Consider the following 21,170-nt stretch of genomic DNA (forward strand, 5'->3'; position numbering starts at 1 on the left):
GAGGATAAAGAAATTACTGTTTGTTTTCTTTTATTTTCCTCCCTGGTTTTGGGGAGGCAGATGGTGCTCGGCTGAAACTGTAAAATGTCAAATTATTGCAAAATATTAAATTTAATTACTGATAGGAAGCATCAAGTGCTTGTAAGACAAATTCTATTAGCAGTATGAATTTTTACAAAGAAAGTGTATCAAAGCAGAGTTTACGATTTACAGAACATGAGACGGAAAAAGGTGATGATCATTTTGAAGCTGATGGTTGGTCCAGGATCAGGTTGTCTAGGCAACCCTCTGAATGTATTTACTACTCTGCCATATGGCAATCACCAGTATCCTGTGCTAAAGTTTATCTTGAGAGCTCCTAACTTCTGGTTGCTAGTGTGTTTCCACTGTAGTGACATCATCACCAAGCCGAAGGCAGTGGTTTTCTATGATCTCTGATCGTGACCTCGACATGAATCGTTTCCTGTGTGGATGCAGAGATTAACCCAACGGGCATTAAGCTTTGGCCTTTTCTAACATAACGATTTTAAATTGGGCATTTTTCAGTCTTCTAACCTCTGAAACCGAAGCATCATGTGTAGATGCAGCTCACTGTTTTGGAACATCGAGAAGCACACAACAAACACAACAAAACAATGAAGAACGTTGAGGTGATGGTACATCTGCTGCTCCGTCTACAGCTTTTAGTCAGACTCAAAGACACGGTGTTGGTTTTTGTGCTGCTGTTTCCCTTGTTGTTGGGTTTCAAAAAGTTGCTTTCACAACAGTGATGCCACTGGCTGGCCAATCAGTGGCATGCGACTCCACTCACTTGGAAACCCAGTCAAGTAGGTACTAAAAAAGTACCTGGTACCTCTTAATGAATGCCTTTAAATGTAATGTTTTTATGACGTTGTAAACACTGGAGGTTAAACGTTGTTTTTTGAGCAGCTTATCGATGAGACCTCATACTGACTGATACCTATAGCTTTGCTATAGACACAGTAATTCCCTGTCAGATATCCCTCTTTTCCTATCATTTTAACCATCTTGCAACGCCTCACATAAGCACACCAGTTTATCTGTGTTTCACTGCTTGCTACAAGCCTTTTTTTTTTTTTTAAGTAGTGGGCCGTGGTACATGCAGCCGCTTTTTCTGGTTATGGACGTCAATAAATTACAACGTCCTCTTTTTCACTGGCCTATTTTGAAAGAGAACAGAAACGTCTAGTTAAACTTCACATTAAAGGAGAACAAAAGCATCTACTGAACTTAGCAAAGAATAACAGGTAATTATAACATTTACTTATTCTAACTTACGATAACCTTTCTAACGGAGAAGATTCCAAAGAAAATATAAGAGAACTTAACATTTTTCCTTCATTAGTCTTTGTTTGGGCTGCTTACACATTTCATAAGCACCGCTTATAAACAGCAGAGGTTACGTACACATAATTGATCTCGCAGGACTTCACGTTGCCCCTGTCCTCATCTGCAATGTCATCTTTACGCTTGACCTCTCGTTCTGCACAGGTTCGGATCTGTTCTTTGTCCAGTGGGAAAAAAACAAAAAACAAAGAGAAAGAAGAAAGAAAGAGGGAGAGAGAGAAAGAGAGGAGCAGGAGGGAAGTGGTGCGTTACATATCAATACCTTGAACTCCATGAAGTGAGGTCACAACATTTCCCCCTTCCCACTTAACAGTCAGGCCCCTACAGAGATTGCATGCTTAAAATCAAAGGATTAACATGCAACCTTGTGGAAGAACACTATTTACACATCACCTTCACCATCTCGCCATCCCCTGCTGTCTTGCTCTTGGCCACAATGTCCCCGTTGTCACTGTAGGAAATGAAACAGCTATTTGCTGCCAGGAAAGCCATTTTACCCTGAAGCAGAACAGAAAGAAAACACAGGAGATGGGGAGAGGGGTGGGGGTGGGGGGGTAGATTAGATAGAATTGCAGTGGGATTGGTTGTTGTGACAGGCATGAAAGGTTGCCCAATATTTGATGTAAAAGAGTTTCAAGGTTGTGCTGGGCAGCTTGTTTATAGTTTCAACAAAGCATGAAGGCAAGCAGCACGCTGCAGTGATAAGGTAGATGCTTTCTGCATAATGAGCTAGTTGCTCATAACTTCAGGTAAATGCCATCTCCCATGGGCTTAATGTCAGTCGAGAGGCGTGTTGTATGAATCGGGGCTCTTTGGGGCTGGTTAAACCAAAACAAAACAAAGAAACTAAAACATAAGCGATCCTTTTACATGATGTAACACAACCACAAAATATGCATGTTGTGTTTCAAATACTAACTGCTGGCACTCACGGAGACAAATATTTACAAAAACATCCAAAACATATGAAAAAAAGAGAAAACCCAAGTAAATATATTCAAATGTCTTATCAGACCACTAATTGTTTAGTCAATTATCTTACTTGTGTCGGTGCGATCAGTAGAGCAACTTAGTGTTCACAGCATTATCTGATGCTTTAATTTTTATCTTTATTTAGCCTGTTATCTTTGTTTAGATTTCTATCTTCACATGCACATGTTCTCTGCACTTCACTGCACAGTGGTGCTGCTGCTAGCGGGCTAGTAAATGCACTGATTAAATTTGTGCGACTGCCTTTTTAACCAAATCATCTCTTCAGAGTATAAAGTCAGACAGTAAAGGGACTAAAAGGCTGCACACCAATTAAAAGTAAGACGCCAGGGTCCCTCCAGTGTTTGTTGGCAGCCACTTTGATAATGAAGGCAATTAGAAACTATGACATAATCATTATTTTTCTTATTTTAATCCAGTGCCTTTAGCAGTTAAATCTGGCTGGTGTACTCTATCGAGAAGGGTTCGATAAACCCAGTGCAACCATTTACTAGATTTAGTGGAGTGATAGCTTCATTAGCAGAGAATAAAGTATCTAAGGTTTTCTATTCTATGTTTCAGCAGCCTGGCCATCCATATCTATGTGAACCTCGTTCCTTTGAAAACACTGTCCCTTTTATTAAAAAGAGTCTCTTTTAACACGGCAATGAAAAAATAGGAAGTCGGAGAGCATTCAGCCACAAAAGGCAAACAATTGTACAAGTGAAATTACTTGACGACAACTTGCTAGGGACATTTATTGTATTAAATAGCGACGGGTTGGTTTTCGGTTGGATCGTCACAAGCTTCCAGGTGGATGTAAATGAAACACAAAGGAAGAGGAGGGGTAGTGTGGGTGCTGCACCTGCTTGTTTTGGCCTATTATGCTGATGCTGTAGTGTGAGATCAAGCAACTCTAATTTTCAAAATAAATGTCAGATGTTCAGTCGCGACTTGCAATAATACAAACTGGGTAACTGTGCCAACAGCAAAAACAAAAAGAAAACTAAACAAAAACAAACAAAGGCCGTATCAACTTACTGCTAATGCAATGTGAACGTTCCTGGCATTTAATTGGTGGGTTGAGTTATATTTTGACATAATCACAGAAAATTCAGTAGGTTTCAGGATTTATCACTGTATGGCTGTAGTATTCAGCATGTTTTATATAAGTACAAGATAAAAAAAACAATGAGCAGAAGCCACAGCGAGCTGCATTCAGCACGCTGCACACCTCTTCATGAGGTAACAAACTTCTTTCACAGCCCTGCTGCTGGCAGACTCAAATATGCGCAGCATGAGTCTGCCAGAATAACTGAAATTGACATTAATAATAAACTCAATAGTTTTGTGACCTGTGGGATTAAGCCACATTTTCTGTCACCACCAGAAACTACTCAAGCTACCAATCTGGAATCTTGAAAAGATGCGTTTGTTTTCTGCAAAAAACTCACTGGACTAGAGAGAAACTCAAACAGCAGCTCTGCATGTCATTATTGAACTGGTGGCATACATCGATTAGAAGATTTACTCACATCCTGGAAGACTGGTTCCCATTGTTCCCTGGAGCCAATGGCATCAGAGCGCCCCATCACCACACCTTCAGAGCTGATGCCGAGGTACTTTCCATATCCAGACTTCAAGGCTATCCTGCGACAGCAAAAAAGAAAAAAACCCTAAACAGATTTGTAAAAAAGGCTAATCTAATATTCAAAACACGTTCGCCACAGAATATGTGTTTCTCTGTGAAAAGAATAGTTCAATAACATTAGTGTATGAATCTGAGATCTATCACTGAAACTAATGCATAAGAAATAGCTCTGTAACAGGCAGCGTATCTTCAAGGATTGATTGCCCATGGGCTGGTAAATTACTTGTGTACATCTTGACAATAGAAATAGATCCTTAATATAAAATGCAGAAATGGGGTAATAAATCTGCTGGTGAGAAGATGAAAAAACAATGTGCAGTTTATCTTTGTATACTCACCGTGTGTCTGAGAGCTTGATGGCAGTAAACTGTTCGGGAGGATCTGGTCCTTCATCATCTGAAACACAAAGCAACGTTTGCCTTTTAAAGATTTTACAGGTGTCAGTGGCCCTCTTCAGATTGTTTAAGTGTTATATTATTGCTCTCATTATAATCTTGGCTTTATTCCATTTTTTGAACCCTATACATAGTTTGTCCTAATTCAATATTTAGAGTTTGAACCTTTGAATCTTTGAACCCGCTTCGTATTTTACTTATGTATGTTTTTCATAAATGATGCAGACCCTCTGGTTATGTAGTGCTGTGCTGATCTGGGTGCCTGAGATGAGGCTACTTTCTGACATTTACAATCAGTCAGAGCTTTGAGGAATTCACAGTCCATCATTCAGGTCAACGCCGAGCAGACTCTGAGATGTTAAAGAATGCATTAATGAATAACAGACACTGATTATGTTTGGAATATGTCTGACTGTGACCCAGTGGGGTGGCTAAAAGAACATCCGCATGTTTCCGCTGACCTGTAGGTGACTGAACATTTCTAAAAGGCTGTAACATCCACAGTGTGGCATCAGTGTAGAAATCTCAGTAAAGACGATGAAATCTTTCATCTCCCTCTCGGTGCTCTAGCTTGTGCCCTCTTTTATCTACTGGAAATTGGTGTGTGCGCATGCAGAGGATGAGGACCCACTAAGGGAATTGGGATGTTTCAATCTTCCAGCCATTTTCACAGGTTCTCAATAAATGTGGTCTGAATTAATTGTTAGTAGGGTCTCTGTTCTGGGAGGACTGTGTCAATGAAAAGCGCTTCCTCAGAAGTGCCTGAAGGCAGAAATGGGTGAAAACTCAGAGTTGGCTCTACCCTCCTCCTCAAGTCAACCCCTGTTCAGCCTTTTCAGTCTGGTGTCTGGATTTACTGCGTAAGTAATTACTGCTTTGTGGACTGAAGGCGAATCCAGGAGCCTACGGTAAACCTCACCCCAGATTAGGTTTTTGCTTCTCAAGTTTGCACGAGCATGGAATAAGTAAAAAGCTGCAGACTTTACATCTTCATTTAAAACGACAAAATGAAAAGCAGAACCACTTATATCCTACTGTACACAGTGACCCCCCCTCCGTATAATCCTGCTCTTCAATTATCCTTGCCCATAATCAACATCATGTAGATAAGTATACACATAAAATAGTCTGAAAGTGTTGCAAATAAGAAAATGTTCTGTTTATAAAATTACAGACAATTGAGGAAAAAAAAATCCTCGAGTTAATTATTGTGATTACTATTATGACTGTCAAAGAAAAGCATCCTGAGCTGATACGGAGCTCTTTTGGACTACTGCAGCACTACTGATATATTATGAAACAACAAGCCTAAAAATAACTACAGGGAGTGCAGAATTATTAGGCAAGTTGTATTTTTGAGGAATAATTTTATTATTGAACAACAACCATGTTCTCAATGAACCCAAAAAACTCATTAATATCAAAGCTGAATGTTTTTGGAAGTAGTTTTTAGTTTGTTTTTAGTTTTAGCTATTTTAGGGGGATATCTGTGTGTGCAGGTGACTATTACTGTGCATAATTATTAGGCAACTTAACAAAAAACAAATATATACCCATTTCAATTATTTATTTTTACCAGTGAAACCAATATAACATCTCCACATTCACAAATATACATTTCTGACATTCAAAAACAAAACAAAAACAAATCAGCGACCAATATAGCCACCTTTCTTTGCAAGGACACTCAAAAGCCTGCCATCCATGGATTCTGTCAGTGTTTTGATCTGTTCACCATCAACATTGCGTGCAGCAGCAACCACAGCCTCCCAGACACTGTTCAGAGAGGTGTACTGTTTTCCCTCCTTGTAAATCTCACATTTGATGATGGACCACAGGTTCTCAATGGGGTTCAGATCAGGTGAACAAGGAGGCCATGTCATTAGTTTTTCTTCTTTTATACCCTTTCTTGCCAGCCACGCTGTGGAGTACTTGGACGCGTGTGATGGAGCATTGTCCTGCATGAAAATCATGTTTTTCTTGAAGGATGCAGACTTCTTCCTGTACCACTGCTTGAAGAAGGTGTCTTCCAGAAACTGGCAGTAGGACTGGGAGTTGAGCTTGACTCCATCCTCAACCCGAAAAGGCCCCACAAGCTCATCTTTGATGATACCAGCCCAAACCAGTACTCCACCTCCACCTTGCTGGCGTCTGAGTCGGACTGGAGCTCTCTGCCCTTTACCAATCCAGCCACGGGCCCATCCATCTGGCCCATCAAGACTCACTCTCATTTCATCAGTCCATAAAACCTTAGAAAAACCAGTCTTGAGATATTTCTTGGCCCAGTCTTGACGTTTCAGCTTGTGTGTCTTGTTCAGTGGTGGTCGTCTTTCAGCCTTTCTTACCTTGGCCACGCTTGACTTTTCTCAGTTCATGGGCAGTTATTTTGCGCCTTGGTTTTTCCACACGCTTCTTGCGACCCTGTTGACTATTTTGAATGAAACGCTTGATTGTTCGATGATCACGCTTCAGAAGCTTTGCAATTTTGAGACTGCTGCATCCCTCTGCAAGATATCTCACTATTTTTGACTTTTCTGAGCCTGTCAAGTCCTTCTTTTGACCCATTTTGCCAAAGGAAAGGACGTTGCCTAATAATTATGCACACCTGATATAGGGTGTTGATGTCATTAGACCACACCCCTTCTCATTACAGAGATGCACATCACCTAATATGCTTAATTGGTAGTAGGCTTTCGAGCCTATACAGCTTGGAGTAAGACAACATGCATGAAGAGGATGATGTGGACAAAATACTCATTTGCCTAATAATTCTGCACTCCCTGTATGCGCTTTCTTTCTGACACAGAAAAATATGATCACTGTTTAATCTGTTAGTACAGAAGTTCCCAAAGTGTGGGGCCTGCCCCCTAGGGGGGCTGCAGAGCCATTGCAGGGGGGGCGCAGTATGAAAAGAAAAGAAAAGAAAAAAAAAAAAAAAAAAAAAAAAAAAAGAACGCTTGGACACTGCTAGCATAATGGACAGGTTTTTGACGGGGCTCCCACACAAACGCAAAGCAGGAGATGAAGCATCGCCAAATATGTTTCCAAACCAACTTCCTTCCAAACCAAAGACTATAAAATATGGTGAAGCATATCTTCCCTTTGGCTTCACCTGCACAAGTGCCGAGGTAGATCTCCGCGACAGAAGTGGTTTTCCCTGCATCGAAAGCAGCGCTGGGCTGTTCAAATCACAGACAAACAGTATCATTCTTGATTTTTAGTTCACAAGCACTTGTTGTAATGACTAACTACTCCTGACATTTTGGCGATGTTAGCCCTTTATACAGTAAAGTTACAGTGGGATACAAATAATATCAGGCTGATCCTGCCACGATTTGTTCCCTCGGTTCAAATCACGGACAAACAGTATCCCACAGTTGTTTATTTTTTTAAACCCATTTTGCACAGAGAGGCATTTTTTGAAAAAATGTATTGCTAGCAATGTTGAATATTATTACACAGGAAAAAAACAACTACACGTAAAATAATTACACCGTGATGCCTCTGCCTTTGTAAATAGAGGGACAGAACTGCGAGTATTTTGTCTCTATCTGCCATTCTGCAATTCATGTCATGTAAACAATAATGTGGAGCACAGCGTGATGTGAAAAAAGGCACATACCTTTGACGTTGCGAGAGGAACTCTGTATTCCTCGTCCACACGTAAACGCAAAACAGGAGTTTTAAAAAATCTCAGTTTTCGGTGATTCAAAACGCAGTTTGCGTGTGGACGAAAGGTCAGAACGCACAGAAACAGCTGCGTTTTCAAAAATACCCGTGTAGGTGTGCACGTAGCGTAAAAGAGTTAGTAGTTTATTTTATTACTACCTGTAATTTATTGCAGTTTACTTGTATTTATTTAATTGTTTACTAAATGTTTGAGAATTGAGACATTTTTCTTGTAAAACAAAGGGGGCCTAGCAAAAAAAAGGTTGGGAACCACTGTGTTAGTAGATGTACAATTATCATCCGATCATATAAGACCTCAGAGAGAGGGCGATGCAAATTTTTGTGTTAGGAGTAGGGCTGGACGATATGAGGAAAATCTAATATCACGACATTTTTTGGCTATATCACAATGGTTGATCTGATATCCTCGTGTTGGTGTTGTTCCCAGATCATCATACTAAATGTTGTTCCAGGATCAACATTGCAAGTGACCAATCAGAATGTTGTGACGTCATACTTTTGCGACTTCGGGAAAAACCGGCGTAAAACAAAAAACTGTACTTAAGCTGCGTGAAACCGCCTCTGTCCGCCGATCAACGGACCCTGACCCTAACCCTAACCGTAACCCTTTAATAAACAGTAAGCAGAATTGATATTGTCCTTGCAACATTGGAATTTCATAAATGCACGAATGGCTTGGCGCGCAAAAGAATAACGTCACAACAATGTGATTGGTCACTTGCAATGTTGAACCTGGAACAACATTTTCATGATGGTCTGGGAACAACACCAACACGAGGATATCAGATCATCCATATCACAATACACAGTATACAAATGTTATTTTCAACCATATAGTGCCATAGAATTTAGGAGACAAAATAAACTGAGACTGAATGACTACAGACCTGTCGCCTTGACGTCTGTGGTCATGAAATCCTTCGAACGACTGGTGTTAGCCCATCTGAAAGACATTACAGGCCACCAGCTGGACCCTCTGCAGTTTGCCTACCGGGCAAACAGGTCGGTGGATGATGCAGTGAACATGGGGCTGCATTACATCCTGCAACACCTTGACCGCCCGGGAACTTATGCCAGGGTCCTGTTTGTGGACTTTAGTTCGGCTTTTAACACCATTGTGCCTGAACTTCTTTCCTCCAAACTCTCCCAGCTCAGCGTGTCACCAGCTACCTGTCAGTGGATCACCAGCTTCCTGACAGACAGAAAGCAACAAGTGAGGCTGGGGGAGATCACCTCTGAAACTCGGTCCCTCAGTATTGGTGCCCCTCAAGGATGTGTCCTCTCACCACTACTGTTCTCCCTCTACACTAACGACTGCACCTCCAAGAACTCGGCTGTCAAACTCCTAAAGTTTGCAGATGACACCACTGTCATTGGCCTCATTCAAGATGGTGATGAGTCTGCATACCGGCAGGAAGTTGAGCGGCTGGTACTCTGGTGCAGTCAGCACAATCTGGAGCTGAACACTCTTAAGACTGTAGAGATGACAGTGGACTTCAGGAGACATCCCTCAACTCTGCTCCCCCTCACCATATCAGACAGCCCTGTGTCGACTGTGAAGACCTTCAAGTTCCTGGGTACAACCATCTCCCAGGACCTGAAGTGGGAGACCAACATCAACTCCATCCTCAAAAAGACCCAGCAGAGGATGTACTTCCTGAGACAACTGGGGAAGTACAGTCTTCCACAGGAGCTGCTGATCCAGTTCTACACTGCGGTCATTGAGTCTGTCCTGTGCTCCTCCATCACAGTCTGGTATGGAGCAGCCACTAAACAGGACAGGAGCAGACTGCAGCGGACTGTACGGGCAGCAGAAAGGATCATCGGCACCCCCCTGCCCTCCATCCAGGATCTGTACCTCTCAAGAACCAGGAAACGGGCAGGGAAAATCATCACAGACCCCTCACACCCTGCACACAGACTTTTTGATCTGCTGCCCTCTGGCAGACGGTACAGAAGCCTGCAGACCAGGACCACCCGACACAGGAACAGTTTCTTTCCCCTCGCCATCTCCCTCCTAAACAGTTGACCTGTCACACTGCTCCCACTGCCAGACTGCAACTGCACCTTATGTACATTTTGTAGTATTCATTCCACCTCATTCATTTCTGTATTTTATGTATATAAGTTTAGATTCGTTATTTATAGTTGGTTTACACAGCTTTGTGTATGTATGTGTAATGTGTATATATAGACGTGTGTGTGTGTGTGTTTTACAGGAAGAAGTTTCAGAGTTTTCAAGATCGAAGGCTCAGGGTTAATGAGGGCGACGTGTGTGTGTGTGTTTTTTACATTGCTGTGCTTGAGAGCCACCATCTACCGGAACCAAATTCCTTGTATGTGTCTGCACATATACTTGGCCAATAAACACGATTCTGATTCTGATTCTGAAAACAAATGAAATTAAGAATGTGCTCCTTCATGCTTCTAACATATAAAAATTTTACAATAAACCTGAAATTACAGAAATAAAAGCGTAAACAGTGACTATAAAAACAACTGACGAGGAATAGTCACAGGTATCACAGCTGATTTATTTAACATTTTCTTTGATGTGTGGGGAGACGTGGACATGCCAAGATTAAACAGTCTCATTTTGCAGTGGAAGACTTTTCAGCTGGTGGAATAAATTCATGGTACTGCTACCTTTTGCAGCAATAGTTTTATGGCATGCTTTGTTAATGACTGCATTCTGTCTGTGGTGGGGACGGATTTGTGGCATAATTTGCATAGTTCTGTTTTCTGGTCCATGTGAGACACTTCATAACCAAACCATGTCCATGAACAGAGGTAGCCCCTTGTTTAGAAATAAGGTCCTCGATTTGTTTTGACTGGTCCTTCTGTTTGGAGCTACCTGGTTCTGCTTCATCCCCAGTAGCCATGCTGGTATTCTCTGTGCCTGCATCCATGTAGTGACCATCCAAACGATGAAAAAAATATCGCTGTATACAGTGTATTTTGCCACACCACGAAACAAATGATAGATATAATATGAAACGTGTTTCATATTATGTTTTAATTACGTCATCAGTTATATTTTGTCATATCGCACAGCCCTAATTAGGGGTGATGAGAGCTCAACTCCACCACGAACATGCAAAGTCAGGAGGTCATATACCATAAATTCAGCGACAGGCTCAGGCTCCCAGTGCAAAGTTCTACTTTAATGACCACATCTGAGGTGCAAATGACCTGAGCTGAGGGGCCTGCCATCACATGTAATCACCTCAAACTCAACTCACCACATTCAGCTTTGTTTGTCCCTTTCCCCAAAGTAAGGAAGGCAAAGGGAATGGACAAAACTTGAATAGGGTGAAACTTCCGGTTCGGACTTCGTACAGTCCCATAAAAAAACAAAACAAGACCCAAAAAAAAATAAAAAAATAGACACCAGTGAAACCTAAATCACAGTTCCTAGGAGCTGATCTTACAGTTAAATCTACAATAGATCACTTTTTTCCCTTTAGTGACTCAACAGGAACTGTTGTGCCACATCACATAACTTTCCTGTTTTACTCCTAATATAAAAACAACACTGAACACAGCAGGCAGAGTGATGAACACAAAATAAATAACTATGAGCACAAACTAGAAGAATCATGTCATTAAAAATTAAATCCTAGATTCACACACTCCTTTTTATAAAAAGAGGAGAATGGAAAGGAGTATCCATGTACATATTCTTTTGTTTATATTAGCATTACCTTAGTGGATCATACTTGATCTACTTGCTAACCTTTCGGTTGTATTAGTTGGCATGCGTTTGGACTGCCAATCATTAGCAACATGGCTAACTGTAATAATAAGCTGCTGTACAGGATTACAAAAGCCTAAGAATATGCTTTTAAACAATGACAATAACATTTCAATAGCATGCTAAGGTCATATGAAAACACAAAGCTGGATAACAGTAGGTAGATGTTGCTGCTTACTGACTGAGAAGAAATAATTCCAGCTTGCTGCTTATTTTAAACCACATTAAATTCCAAACCCTCATCCATAATTGCTTAGTACAGGCAGCCTACTGCTAGCCTAGCGCTATCCACTAAGGACTTCCAAGTTTCTTTGCACAATCTGAGTTCAGATTTCATGATAATGTCTGATGTCGCTTAAAACAAACAAATAATAAAAAAAAAAAAAAAATCTTGAATGAAATTTAGCTCTATGCTGTATAGATACAGCACAGGACACAGACTTCAAATAGTTTTACACTATTTATCAGCTAATAACTTCGACTGTCTCTAGAATAAGCCATGAGCTGCAGAAATAGCTGAACCTTTGAAAAAAACAGAGTTAAATTTTGATGTAACCCCAGTCTCTCCTCTTACCTCTGTGTGGTGAACCAAGTGTGAAGAGACCGGTATCCAGGGCATGGATGTATGACTTGTTCTGCATCTCTATGGCAACTGTTCCTGTAATTTCTCCAAAGCTGCTTACAGACCACCAGCCACCTAGTGAGAAAAAAAGGTCCATGTCAGAGCTTAAATAATGCACGGCACTACTGTGAATTTAAGAGACATTAACAGTAGGGAAGAATATATTCCTTCAGTCATGAATGTATCAAGAATGTTAATGTTTGAATCAGTTTGAACAGACCCCTCTAATTTATTCGTTTTTATATCTGAAAGATCTGTTTGTATGCTCAAAGAACACTTACTGCTTAATGGACAAAATACTAATGTAAAATACAGAAGATATACATACCAACAATATCAAGCCTTTCCTCTTCATCTGTGGCTTTTCTTTTCTTATCTTTGTTTTTCTTCTTTTTCCTGTGACATTAATATCAAGATGGAAAAGATCAGCTTCTTAATGAGCTCTAGTTAATAGACAAATTAATGTGGGTATATTTTACCCTGCTTGCTAGCTACAAAGTTATTACTATCTCTCTCTCTCTCTCTCTCTCTCTATATATATATATATATATATATATATATTCCTATGTAAAGAAAATGTTTGTGTCAAGTAAATAGGCAGACTGCTTTAATTTAGTATTTTATTACTTTTTTCACACAAAAAAAAATCAAAAATGTCTTAAATTGTACAGTAGCTAAATTTAATTATAAAATAGACCTTGCGATATCCAAGCATTTTCCTTGAAATGCAACTTCCACTCTCTTGGAATAATACCAAATAATATATACTAAATACTAAGCAACACCAAATGAATATTATCATTTATTACTTAATATGGATAAAGGGTTTCAGGACTTCTGTTTCTCCATAAAAGTATTCAGCTCTAGTGAATTTGAACACAAACTATAGCTTGGAGCTTTCATTTTATGAAGTTATTTATGTTCCTTATAATAAATATGATTTTTTTGCAAACCACATGCTGCATAATGTGGTTTATTTTTTTTTCTTTGTAGTTCTTTCTCTCTCACTTACACTTTCTTTAACATTGCTAACAGATTAGTTTATGTTACTCCAGTTAACTTATGCTTTAGGTAAAGCCTTCAGGTTGGTGGTTTAACATCACGCTTTATCTTTAAATCTTTCTGTTTATTTTGACTGGTAATTATTTCACTTGCAAAGCCATTTTTTCAAAAACGTTCCTGTCCAACCTTAAAGACTGTAGATATGTTGGTTAACTACGGGCTAAGAGGTAAGTTTCTTCTTTGTAGCATTACTGTTAGCCTAGCCTAGCGTATTAATTAAAGCTAGCAGAGAAAAGAGCACATAATAAGCCCCGAAAAGTAGTTGAGGTGGCATCGGGTAATGCCACAAAGCAAAAATAGCCCTTACCCTTTATTATGACCTTTTAAAACCAGTTTGGTAGATTTTACGTGTGCGTATTCCGCCATGTCTTTAGCTAATGTTAACAGGTAACACAACAAACAAACGCCGTTTCCCGTTCAGAAAAGTACGGTGGCTGCGAAGTAACATTCTGAACCTGACCGTTCAGCTCACATTTCATTCATTTGTAAATCCAAATGAATGAAATATTGCTACCTGCTACCGTAGTAAATAAATACAACTAATCAAAAGTACAAGAATACTAATCATAGAAAAACAAATTAAGTTAAGTACTCTATAGAACAAGGTAGAGTGTCGACAGAATATAATGTGCAATTAGTACAGCAAATAGCATACTGTTGTAATGGTATGACATTCAAAATTTTTGAATGTTAGTATATAAAATTACATTATTTCACATGAAATATTTTTTTATTCTGTGCTACATTTGCAAATATACAAATTAGTACAGAAGCATTTTGACAGATAATCACAGTTCAGTAATCAGTCAGAGTAAACTACTTTAGAAACATCATAAAATAACATAATCAAATCTCTCCCAGACTCAAACCACACTAAATAAACTTTGCTCTTTGTCATTTATTAGGTCATAAATATTTTTTATATGCCATATAATTTTATATACAGTCAGGATCTGAAAAGTGGCATTTATCTCTTTTTTTTTTTTAACAACACACACACACACACACTGACACACACACACACACACACACACACACAATGTTAAATGGTCTCTGAGTCAAACCCATAAGACCCTTCTCACAAATTCATAAAAAGACACCAATCAGGGTAGGTGGAGGAGGCGTGGTTGACTGGGTTAGTGCTGCTGACCTCTGGCAGATGTCCTTATGTAACCATGTATGCTAATGATGCCTCATTAGCAGGAATGACCATGACAGGAAGTAATAAATCATTTGTGGATACTGTCAAGAATTAAAATAAATTACACAGTATCTTGTGCTATCTGCCTAATGCAATAGAACTCAGCTAGTAAGAACTCGGTAAAAAAAAAAAGAAAGAAAGAGAGGAAATAACTACACGCAACTTCTGCAACCATCTTAACTCGCACAAAACTTGTTGACTGATGCAATAGTGAGATGGCTGTAATGCCTCAGTGAAACTCCTTGTGTTGCTGTGCTTGAGGAAAAGTTGATTTTGAGTGTGGAAGATTAATCTGTTTAGCAAAGTCCTGTAAGCTTGAGGGAAGTTGGAAAGTAGGGTTTTCAGAAATCATGAATCAACATTTTACCAAGAACTGAATCCTAGTTGTACTGCTTCTGTCATTTGTCAAATTCAGTAATACTCTGACATCAATCCCTGCTGCTGATGGGATTAAACAGTCATAAGTTGTACTGAGAGAGCTGAGTGATTAAGCTTAGAGTCCTTAAAATGAAGTAAATAAGGACGATGTCAAATGAAATGGTAACACACTAACTGATACTTTAGGACCCGAGCATAAAAGTAACAATAACATCCAGTTGCAGCACGTTACTGCAACACAAATGTCCCACATATTAATACATAAGAAGATATGTGGGTGGGTTTTTTGTTTTTTGGATAAAAAAAGAAATCACTGTAAAGCTTGATAAGAGTTTAATATTAAGAAAATCATTTTGGTTGCCAGATTGAAGAACATTCTGGTGGTCATTTTTTAAAGATACATGAATTATCATGTTTTCCATATCAACAGACCATCAAGCTTTTAGTTAAGATTGTTTTTTAATATTTAGGGCAGAGATTTTACTGAGATCTTATTTTTTGGTGAGTATTTGGATTGTCTTGGAGGGCAAGAACAAAAATGTGGTTATGAAAGAAGAGTCCCCTGTTTCCTGACCCGGAAGCAGTGAGAGAGCCACTTCTGTATGACTTCGAGTCATGGAGGGTAAGGTTTAGACTCTTGCCTGTGCATAAACGCCAAACAGTTTTTCAGACCTTTTCTGGCCTTCTGGGAGTGTTTTGGTGAATTTCCTAGAAGGGGCTCTGCCTGGGGACTCCATAGCTCCTTGGAGACTTCAGCACTCACATGAACATATGAAAATCGTCGTTATAATGTAGGATCAAACGAATCAGTCACAGTCATACAATCTAAGACTGGTCCGCAACCATCTGGAAACCACTGATCATGAGCATTCCCCAACTAGTTGTGGGTGGCCACTGGAGGTTGATGGCAGTTGCTGGGAAAATGACTGCTCGTTTCCAAATCATGCAGGTTGCAGGCCAGTGGTCATATAAAAAAAGATTATTTTGCTTCTTAGTTGGCAAGACTTTTCATCTAGTGCACAGTGTCCACCCTTGCCCAGCCATAGACACTTCCCTGCTTTAAAGCTTGTTTAAAGCAAAATCCATGTTCCAATTCTGTAATTGCCTCTCAAGTATAGCTTTTAGCTGTTAGTAGAGAAGACTGGCATTTTAACTCCGAACAAGTGGAAGTCTAAGTGCACTTGGTTTTCATTCAAAACATTTAATTGACTAAACATAAATTGGCTTATACCACAAAACAGTCACAGAAAATGTAGGATTGCGGTCACAGAGTAGCTGATTAAAGATTTTTTGCTGCAGACCACACTTGTTTGCAACCAAACTTTGTCCCCCCCAAAAATCTTAACCAATATTATCAAAAGGCTCATTGGTCACCCATCTGTTGTCTGTATATTTATTGCTTCAGACATACATGACAATATCATGGCTTGGAAGTTGATGGCATGCTTTGCTATCAACAAGACAAGATTGAAAATCCTCACACTCCTGAATATATACAGTAAGATGATGCAACTAATTTAAAGATAAACTTTACAACAAACATCAGTCTAAATCTTTGATGTTCATCTGGTGAAGGATGACTTAATTCAGACACATTTCTGTGTCCTTATGTGTCTTTCGTGTCCTTGTTAAAGGGCCTTTTGTCTAAAAAGTCTGCTTGCTCCATTAGCTGCCTTTCAACTGTGAAAAGACACATTCATCATCCTTTATGCACTGTACAAAACTAACACTGCTGACATGGACATTTACTTTTTATTTAAGGCTACCTATTTTATTCTGTTTAGTTAATTAGTTAATGGTTTACCACTTTGATCTAAACAGAAAGTGGAAGTAGTCTTGTGAAAATTTGCACGAATATGTTCACTATGAGAACCTGATTGCATGAATAGATTTTCACCCCAGTGATGCAGTTAATGTGAATACCTAATCAGTCAATCACATGGCAGCAAATCGGTGTATTTAGGCATGTAGACATGGTCAGGATGACCTGCTGAAGTTCAAACTGAGCAGCACAATGGGGGAAGAAAGGCGATTTAAGTAAACGTGCCATAGTTGTTGGTGTCAGATGGTTCGAGTACTTCAGAAACTGCTGATAATTTCTCACACTACCATCTCTAGACTTTATACAGAGTCATCTAAAAAAAGAAAGGAAAAAAATATCCTGTGAGCAGCAGTTCTCTGAGTTACTGTTCCCTACCCTGCTGGTAGGAAGGCAAAAGTAACTTAAGTAACTACTTGCTAACACCAAAGTATGCAGAAGCATCTCTGATCATGCAACAGAGCAGCAGAAGACCACACCCTGTGCCACTCCTGTCAGCTAAGAACAGGCAATTAGGCTATAGTTCACATGGGCTAAACAACACTGGACAATAGAAGACAGGAAAAATGTTGCCTGGTCTGATGTCTCCTGTGACATTTAGATGGTATGGTCATAATTTGGCATAACCAGCATGAAAACATGGATCCATCCTGCCTTGTATGAATGGTCCAGGCTGCTTGTGGTGTAATGGTGTAAGGGATATTTTCTGGGCATGCTTTGGGCCCAACTGAGCATCATTTAAAACACCACTGGCTACATGAGTAATGTTCATCCTTTAATAACGACAGTGAACCCATCCTCCGAGGACAACACACCAAGTTGCAAGGCTCAGAGGATCTCAAACTGGTGTCTTGAACACTGTACTCAGGGCTGGATTAATCATTCTGGACACATCTGCAGGGGCTTACCACAGTTGGGGTCCCATCCATTAGTCTATTTAATTTAATTTAAACATTTTTGACAAATGAAAAAAGGCAAATCTATTTACTTTCACATCAATTATTTTTTAAGCACTCATTCAGTTGTGGGACTGTGAAAAAAAAGCACAACAGATGGAGTGGAGTGGTACTGGCAAGCACCACTGAAAGGAAGGAAAGGAGGACGTAGAGACAGGGATGAGACAAGAACGTGTGTGTGTGTGTGAACTTAAATGAGATATATTATTATTCCTTTACAAAGACTTTTTCCATTTCATATCTGACAATTTAAAGATTTTAGCGGAACAGTGCACTGCCTTGACCACTTTTTTTCAGTAAGTTAAAAGTGCGCCATAAAAAGTCTCTATAAAACCGTTCTGTTTACACATACTTGTATGAGATGTATGACTACTGAGAAAAGAAAAGCCTGACCATAAAAACAACCAAACCAAACATTTGTGCCCAGAGGTCTGTAAACCGATAATCCAGGCATGGCCTCCACAGTCACACATGTGCAGACATTTGCATGGTGTACGTGTAGCAGACAAATCTGCAGCAACTATGTGATGCTATCATGTCAATATGGACTAAAATCTCTGAGGAATGTTTTCAGCACCTTGTTGGAGGCCACGAAGAATGAATGCAGTTCTGAAGGCAAGGGGCTCCAACCTAGTCTCAGCAAGGTGTATACCTAATACTAGGTTGGAGCCCATTGCCTTCAGAACTGCATTCATTCTTCGTGGCCTGACAACATATATTAATCATCTCCAGATGATGAATCCCAATTACAGCATCACAGATCCAATTTATATAAGCGAAGGATAATAATGAAATTTAAAGCCTTAAATATGCACTGAGACTCTGGTGAATAATGATATGATGATTTTATCACATAACAAACAGATGTACTGAACAAATTTTTACATTTGCTTTTTTTCAAGGATTGCAGTCCAGATGTTTACCAAGCAGTACAGATGATGAATTAATTTGCTATTTATGGTGATTTTCATCAGAAATGTATTCATTAATTACTCACATTTATTACCAGTATACTTATATATAAAAATAATCTTAATATGGGAAGAACTGGCACAAAATGTGCTTTAGATATTGTTGGTGTCCCCCACATTTTCTCAGCTACAAAGGCATATGTATAATGTAGACATCAGGCACCATTGCTTGGCATCACATATAAACAAGTGCCTTATTTCAATTCTTCTTCCACCTTTTCTCATTCTTCTCATTTATAACCTTTGCTCGGTTTCCCTTCTTTTCCCCCTTTCAGCTGTTTTTCTCCCAAAACTTATGAAGTCACTCCCACCTTCCACCTCACCTCTGTCACTCCCTTCCCCTGATCCCCCTCCTCTCGTCCTACATCTGCCACATTTAATCCTCCAGCGGGGGATTCAGGTGATAGAAGGTTAAGTTGCTGACAGTGTGTAGTAGGTGTTTTCATAAGTGGCAGCGTGCTGTTACATCGCACTGTGGCTGCACTCTCACTCCGTCAATGTCACCGCTCCTTCACGACGCGTTTCCTCGGCGCGTGTTTGTGCAGACTGCCAGAGTTTATGATGTGGACGACATCTGAGGGAGAGAGACGGATGAGGATGTGTCAAGTGGCTCGGTGGCCCGAGGCTGCTTAGTTAAAAATGTTGTAATGGTGTAATTTTCTGAGAGTGACTCCAGGGAGGAGAGCGATGTGCTAGACAGGGGGAGAATTTAAACGTATGGCCTCTTTAAGCCATTTAATGCATACTTATTGTGACTCTATATTTCACTGAAATTGATGACAGCATTTTGGTAGGATGCGAAAAAGGACATAAAGGTCGATGTCAGACTGTAATTAATGACAGTTTTTAAACCGCATACATCATCCCTTTACAGCAGTTTTTTTAATAAAATATCAATACAGCCAGGCTTTACTTGACTAAAATTACCTGTCACGTGGTAATTATGGGATGGAATGCCATGTCTCAAGTTGTGATTGAACACAGAGTGAGAAGGAAATTGGCCTAACATGCATATTTATTCTCGTATTACCAAATGAAGGATGCAAAAAAAACCCCCATTTATCAACAAAAGACACACAATTAAAAAGATTAACTCACACAGTGGAGGGAAGGCTATTTATCCTCACATGAATTCAGCGCCTGCCTTAATACTTTTCATGCTGGACTGGCCTGTGGTATTACTTGACTTCATGGGGCTTTGGGTCTGGAAATTGACTACAGTCTACAGTCATTTAGAGGTCTTATGGCAATTTCGCTGGAGGTTATGGAAGAGAGGAGTTCAGCGAATGGATAAACACCTGTGACATTTCCTTTCAGCGGAATGTTCAAGGTAACTGTTTCCACACTGGGTATTTTTTTCTTTTTTGCTCCTCTATTGCTAGATTTTTAACGCCTCCTCCGAGTGGAAATCCGTCTATGTTATGCCGTTTCGTTTCTTTAATCCTCAATACACACATTTGCTTTTGCCGGGACTTAATTTAGCACGTAGGGGCTTCGGGACATGATTAAATCACAGTACGCTTAAACAGCGCCAAAAGCGGCTTTGAATGTCAATTTTGTCAACATAAATGTACTCTAAACACGATGGTGAATATTAAATTATGCAGAGCTTGATCTTTGGGAAGACAAAAGTCTGTAAGACATAAACAATCCTGTTATCAGTGACCTCTTAAAAACATATGCTGCTCTTCAAGGTTATAGAGGGGGGAAAGAGATAGGTGCTTTTTACAGCCTCTTGGTCTTGAGAATTGCTTTCAGTGTTCCTTAAAAAAAAAAAAATGCTCTGACGTCTAATTATAAACTTCCAGAAAAAGCCACTGAAAATAAACTTCTTGGTTTAATGTTTTTCTTTCTTTCCAGAAATAACACTGCAGAACTGTTCAATGACAGCTCCTTTTTTTGTTGCTCTGAATGGTTAGCTGTCCACGGCCCTGCTCTACTGGCTCACGCCTTCTTATTCTTGCTTCACAGAGCCACATATCCATGTTTCACTCCTTCTGTCACCATCACTGCTGCCACCTCCCCTCCCCAGCTTTCCCCGCTCTGTGCTCACCGTCTACACATCCTTTCAACCTCATCTTCACACACCTTGAGATTGCCTTCCATCAGCTGTGAATGTTAAAAGAGACTAATTTATGACCTAACCCGGGTCCCTCTGCAGCAGCACCGAGGAAAGGCAGTCGGTCCGGGCTGCAAGAATGACTCATCTGCTCTCGTTGTTCTGAGTGCTGTCACTAGGTGGCAGCATACACACATGCACCCAGCGCCTCTCTCTCTCTCCCACACACACAATACTGTTTGCCTCATTTGACAATGAGAATTTCAGGCAGCATC

At 39.9% G+C, this 21,170-nt stretch overlaps 1 protein-coding gene across 1 annotated transcript in view; it reads right to left on the reverse strand.

Moving 5' to 3' along the window:
* The window catches only part of frg1 (FSHD region gene 1), a 15,779-nt gene extending 1,828 nt beyond the window's left edge, over window positions 1-13,951 (reverse strand). The window contains exons 1-7 of the mRNA XM_005936758.3: window positions 13,819-13,951; window positions 12,778-12,845; window positions 12,402-12,524; window positions 4,327-4,384; window positions 3,873-3,987; window positions 1,762-1,866; window positions 1,429-1,520 (exon numbers count right to left, since the gene is read on the reverse strand). Of these exons, the coding sequence (XP_005936820.1) occupies window positions 1,429-1,520; window positions 1,762-1,866; window positions 3,873-3,987; window positions 4,327-4,384; window positions 12,402-12,524; window positions 12,778-12,845; window positions 13,819-13,877 (620 nt within the window). The 5' untranslated portion in view covers window positions 13,878-13,951. The remainder of the gene's footprint in view (window positions 1-1,428; window positions 1,521-1,761; window positions 1,867-3,872; window positions 3,988-4,326; window positions 4,385-12,401; window positions 12,525-12,777; window positions 12,846-13,818) is intronic.
* Between the last annotated feature and the right edge of the window lie 7,219 nt (window positions 13,952-21,170).

The sequence above is a fragment of the Haplochromis burtoni genome, unplaced genomic scaffold (assembly GCF_018398535.1).
Source record: "Haplochromis burtoni strain Fernald_Lab_line unplaced genomic scaffold, NCSU_Asbu1 Contig_213, whole genome shotgun sequence".
Lineage (NCBI taxonomy): Eukaryota > Metazoa > Chordata > Actinopteri > Cichliformes > Cichlidae > Haplochromis > Haplochromis burtoni.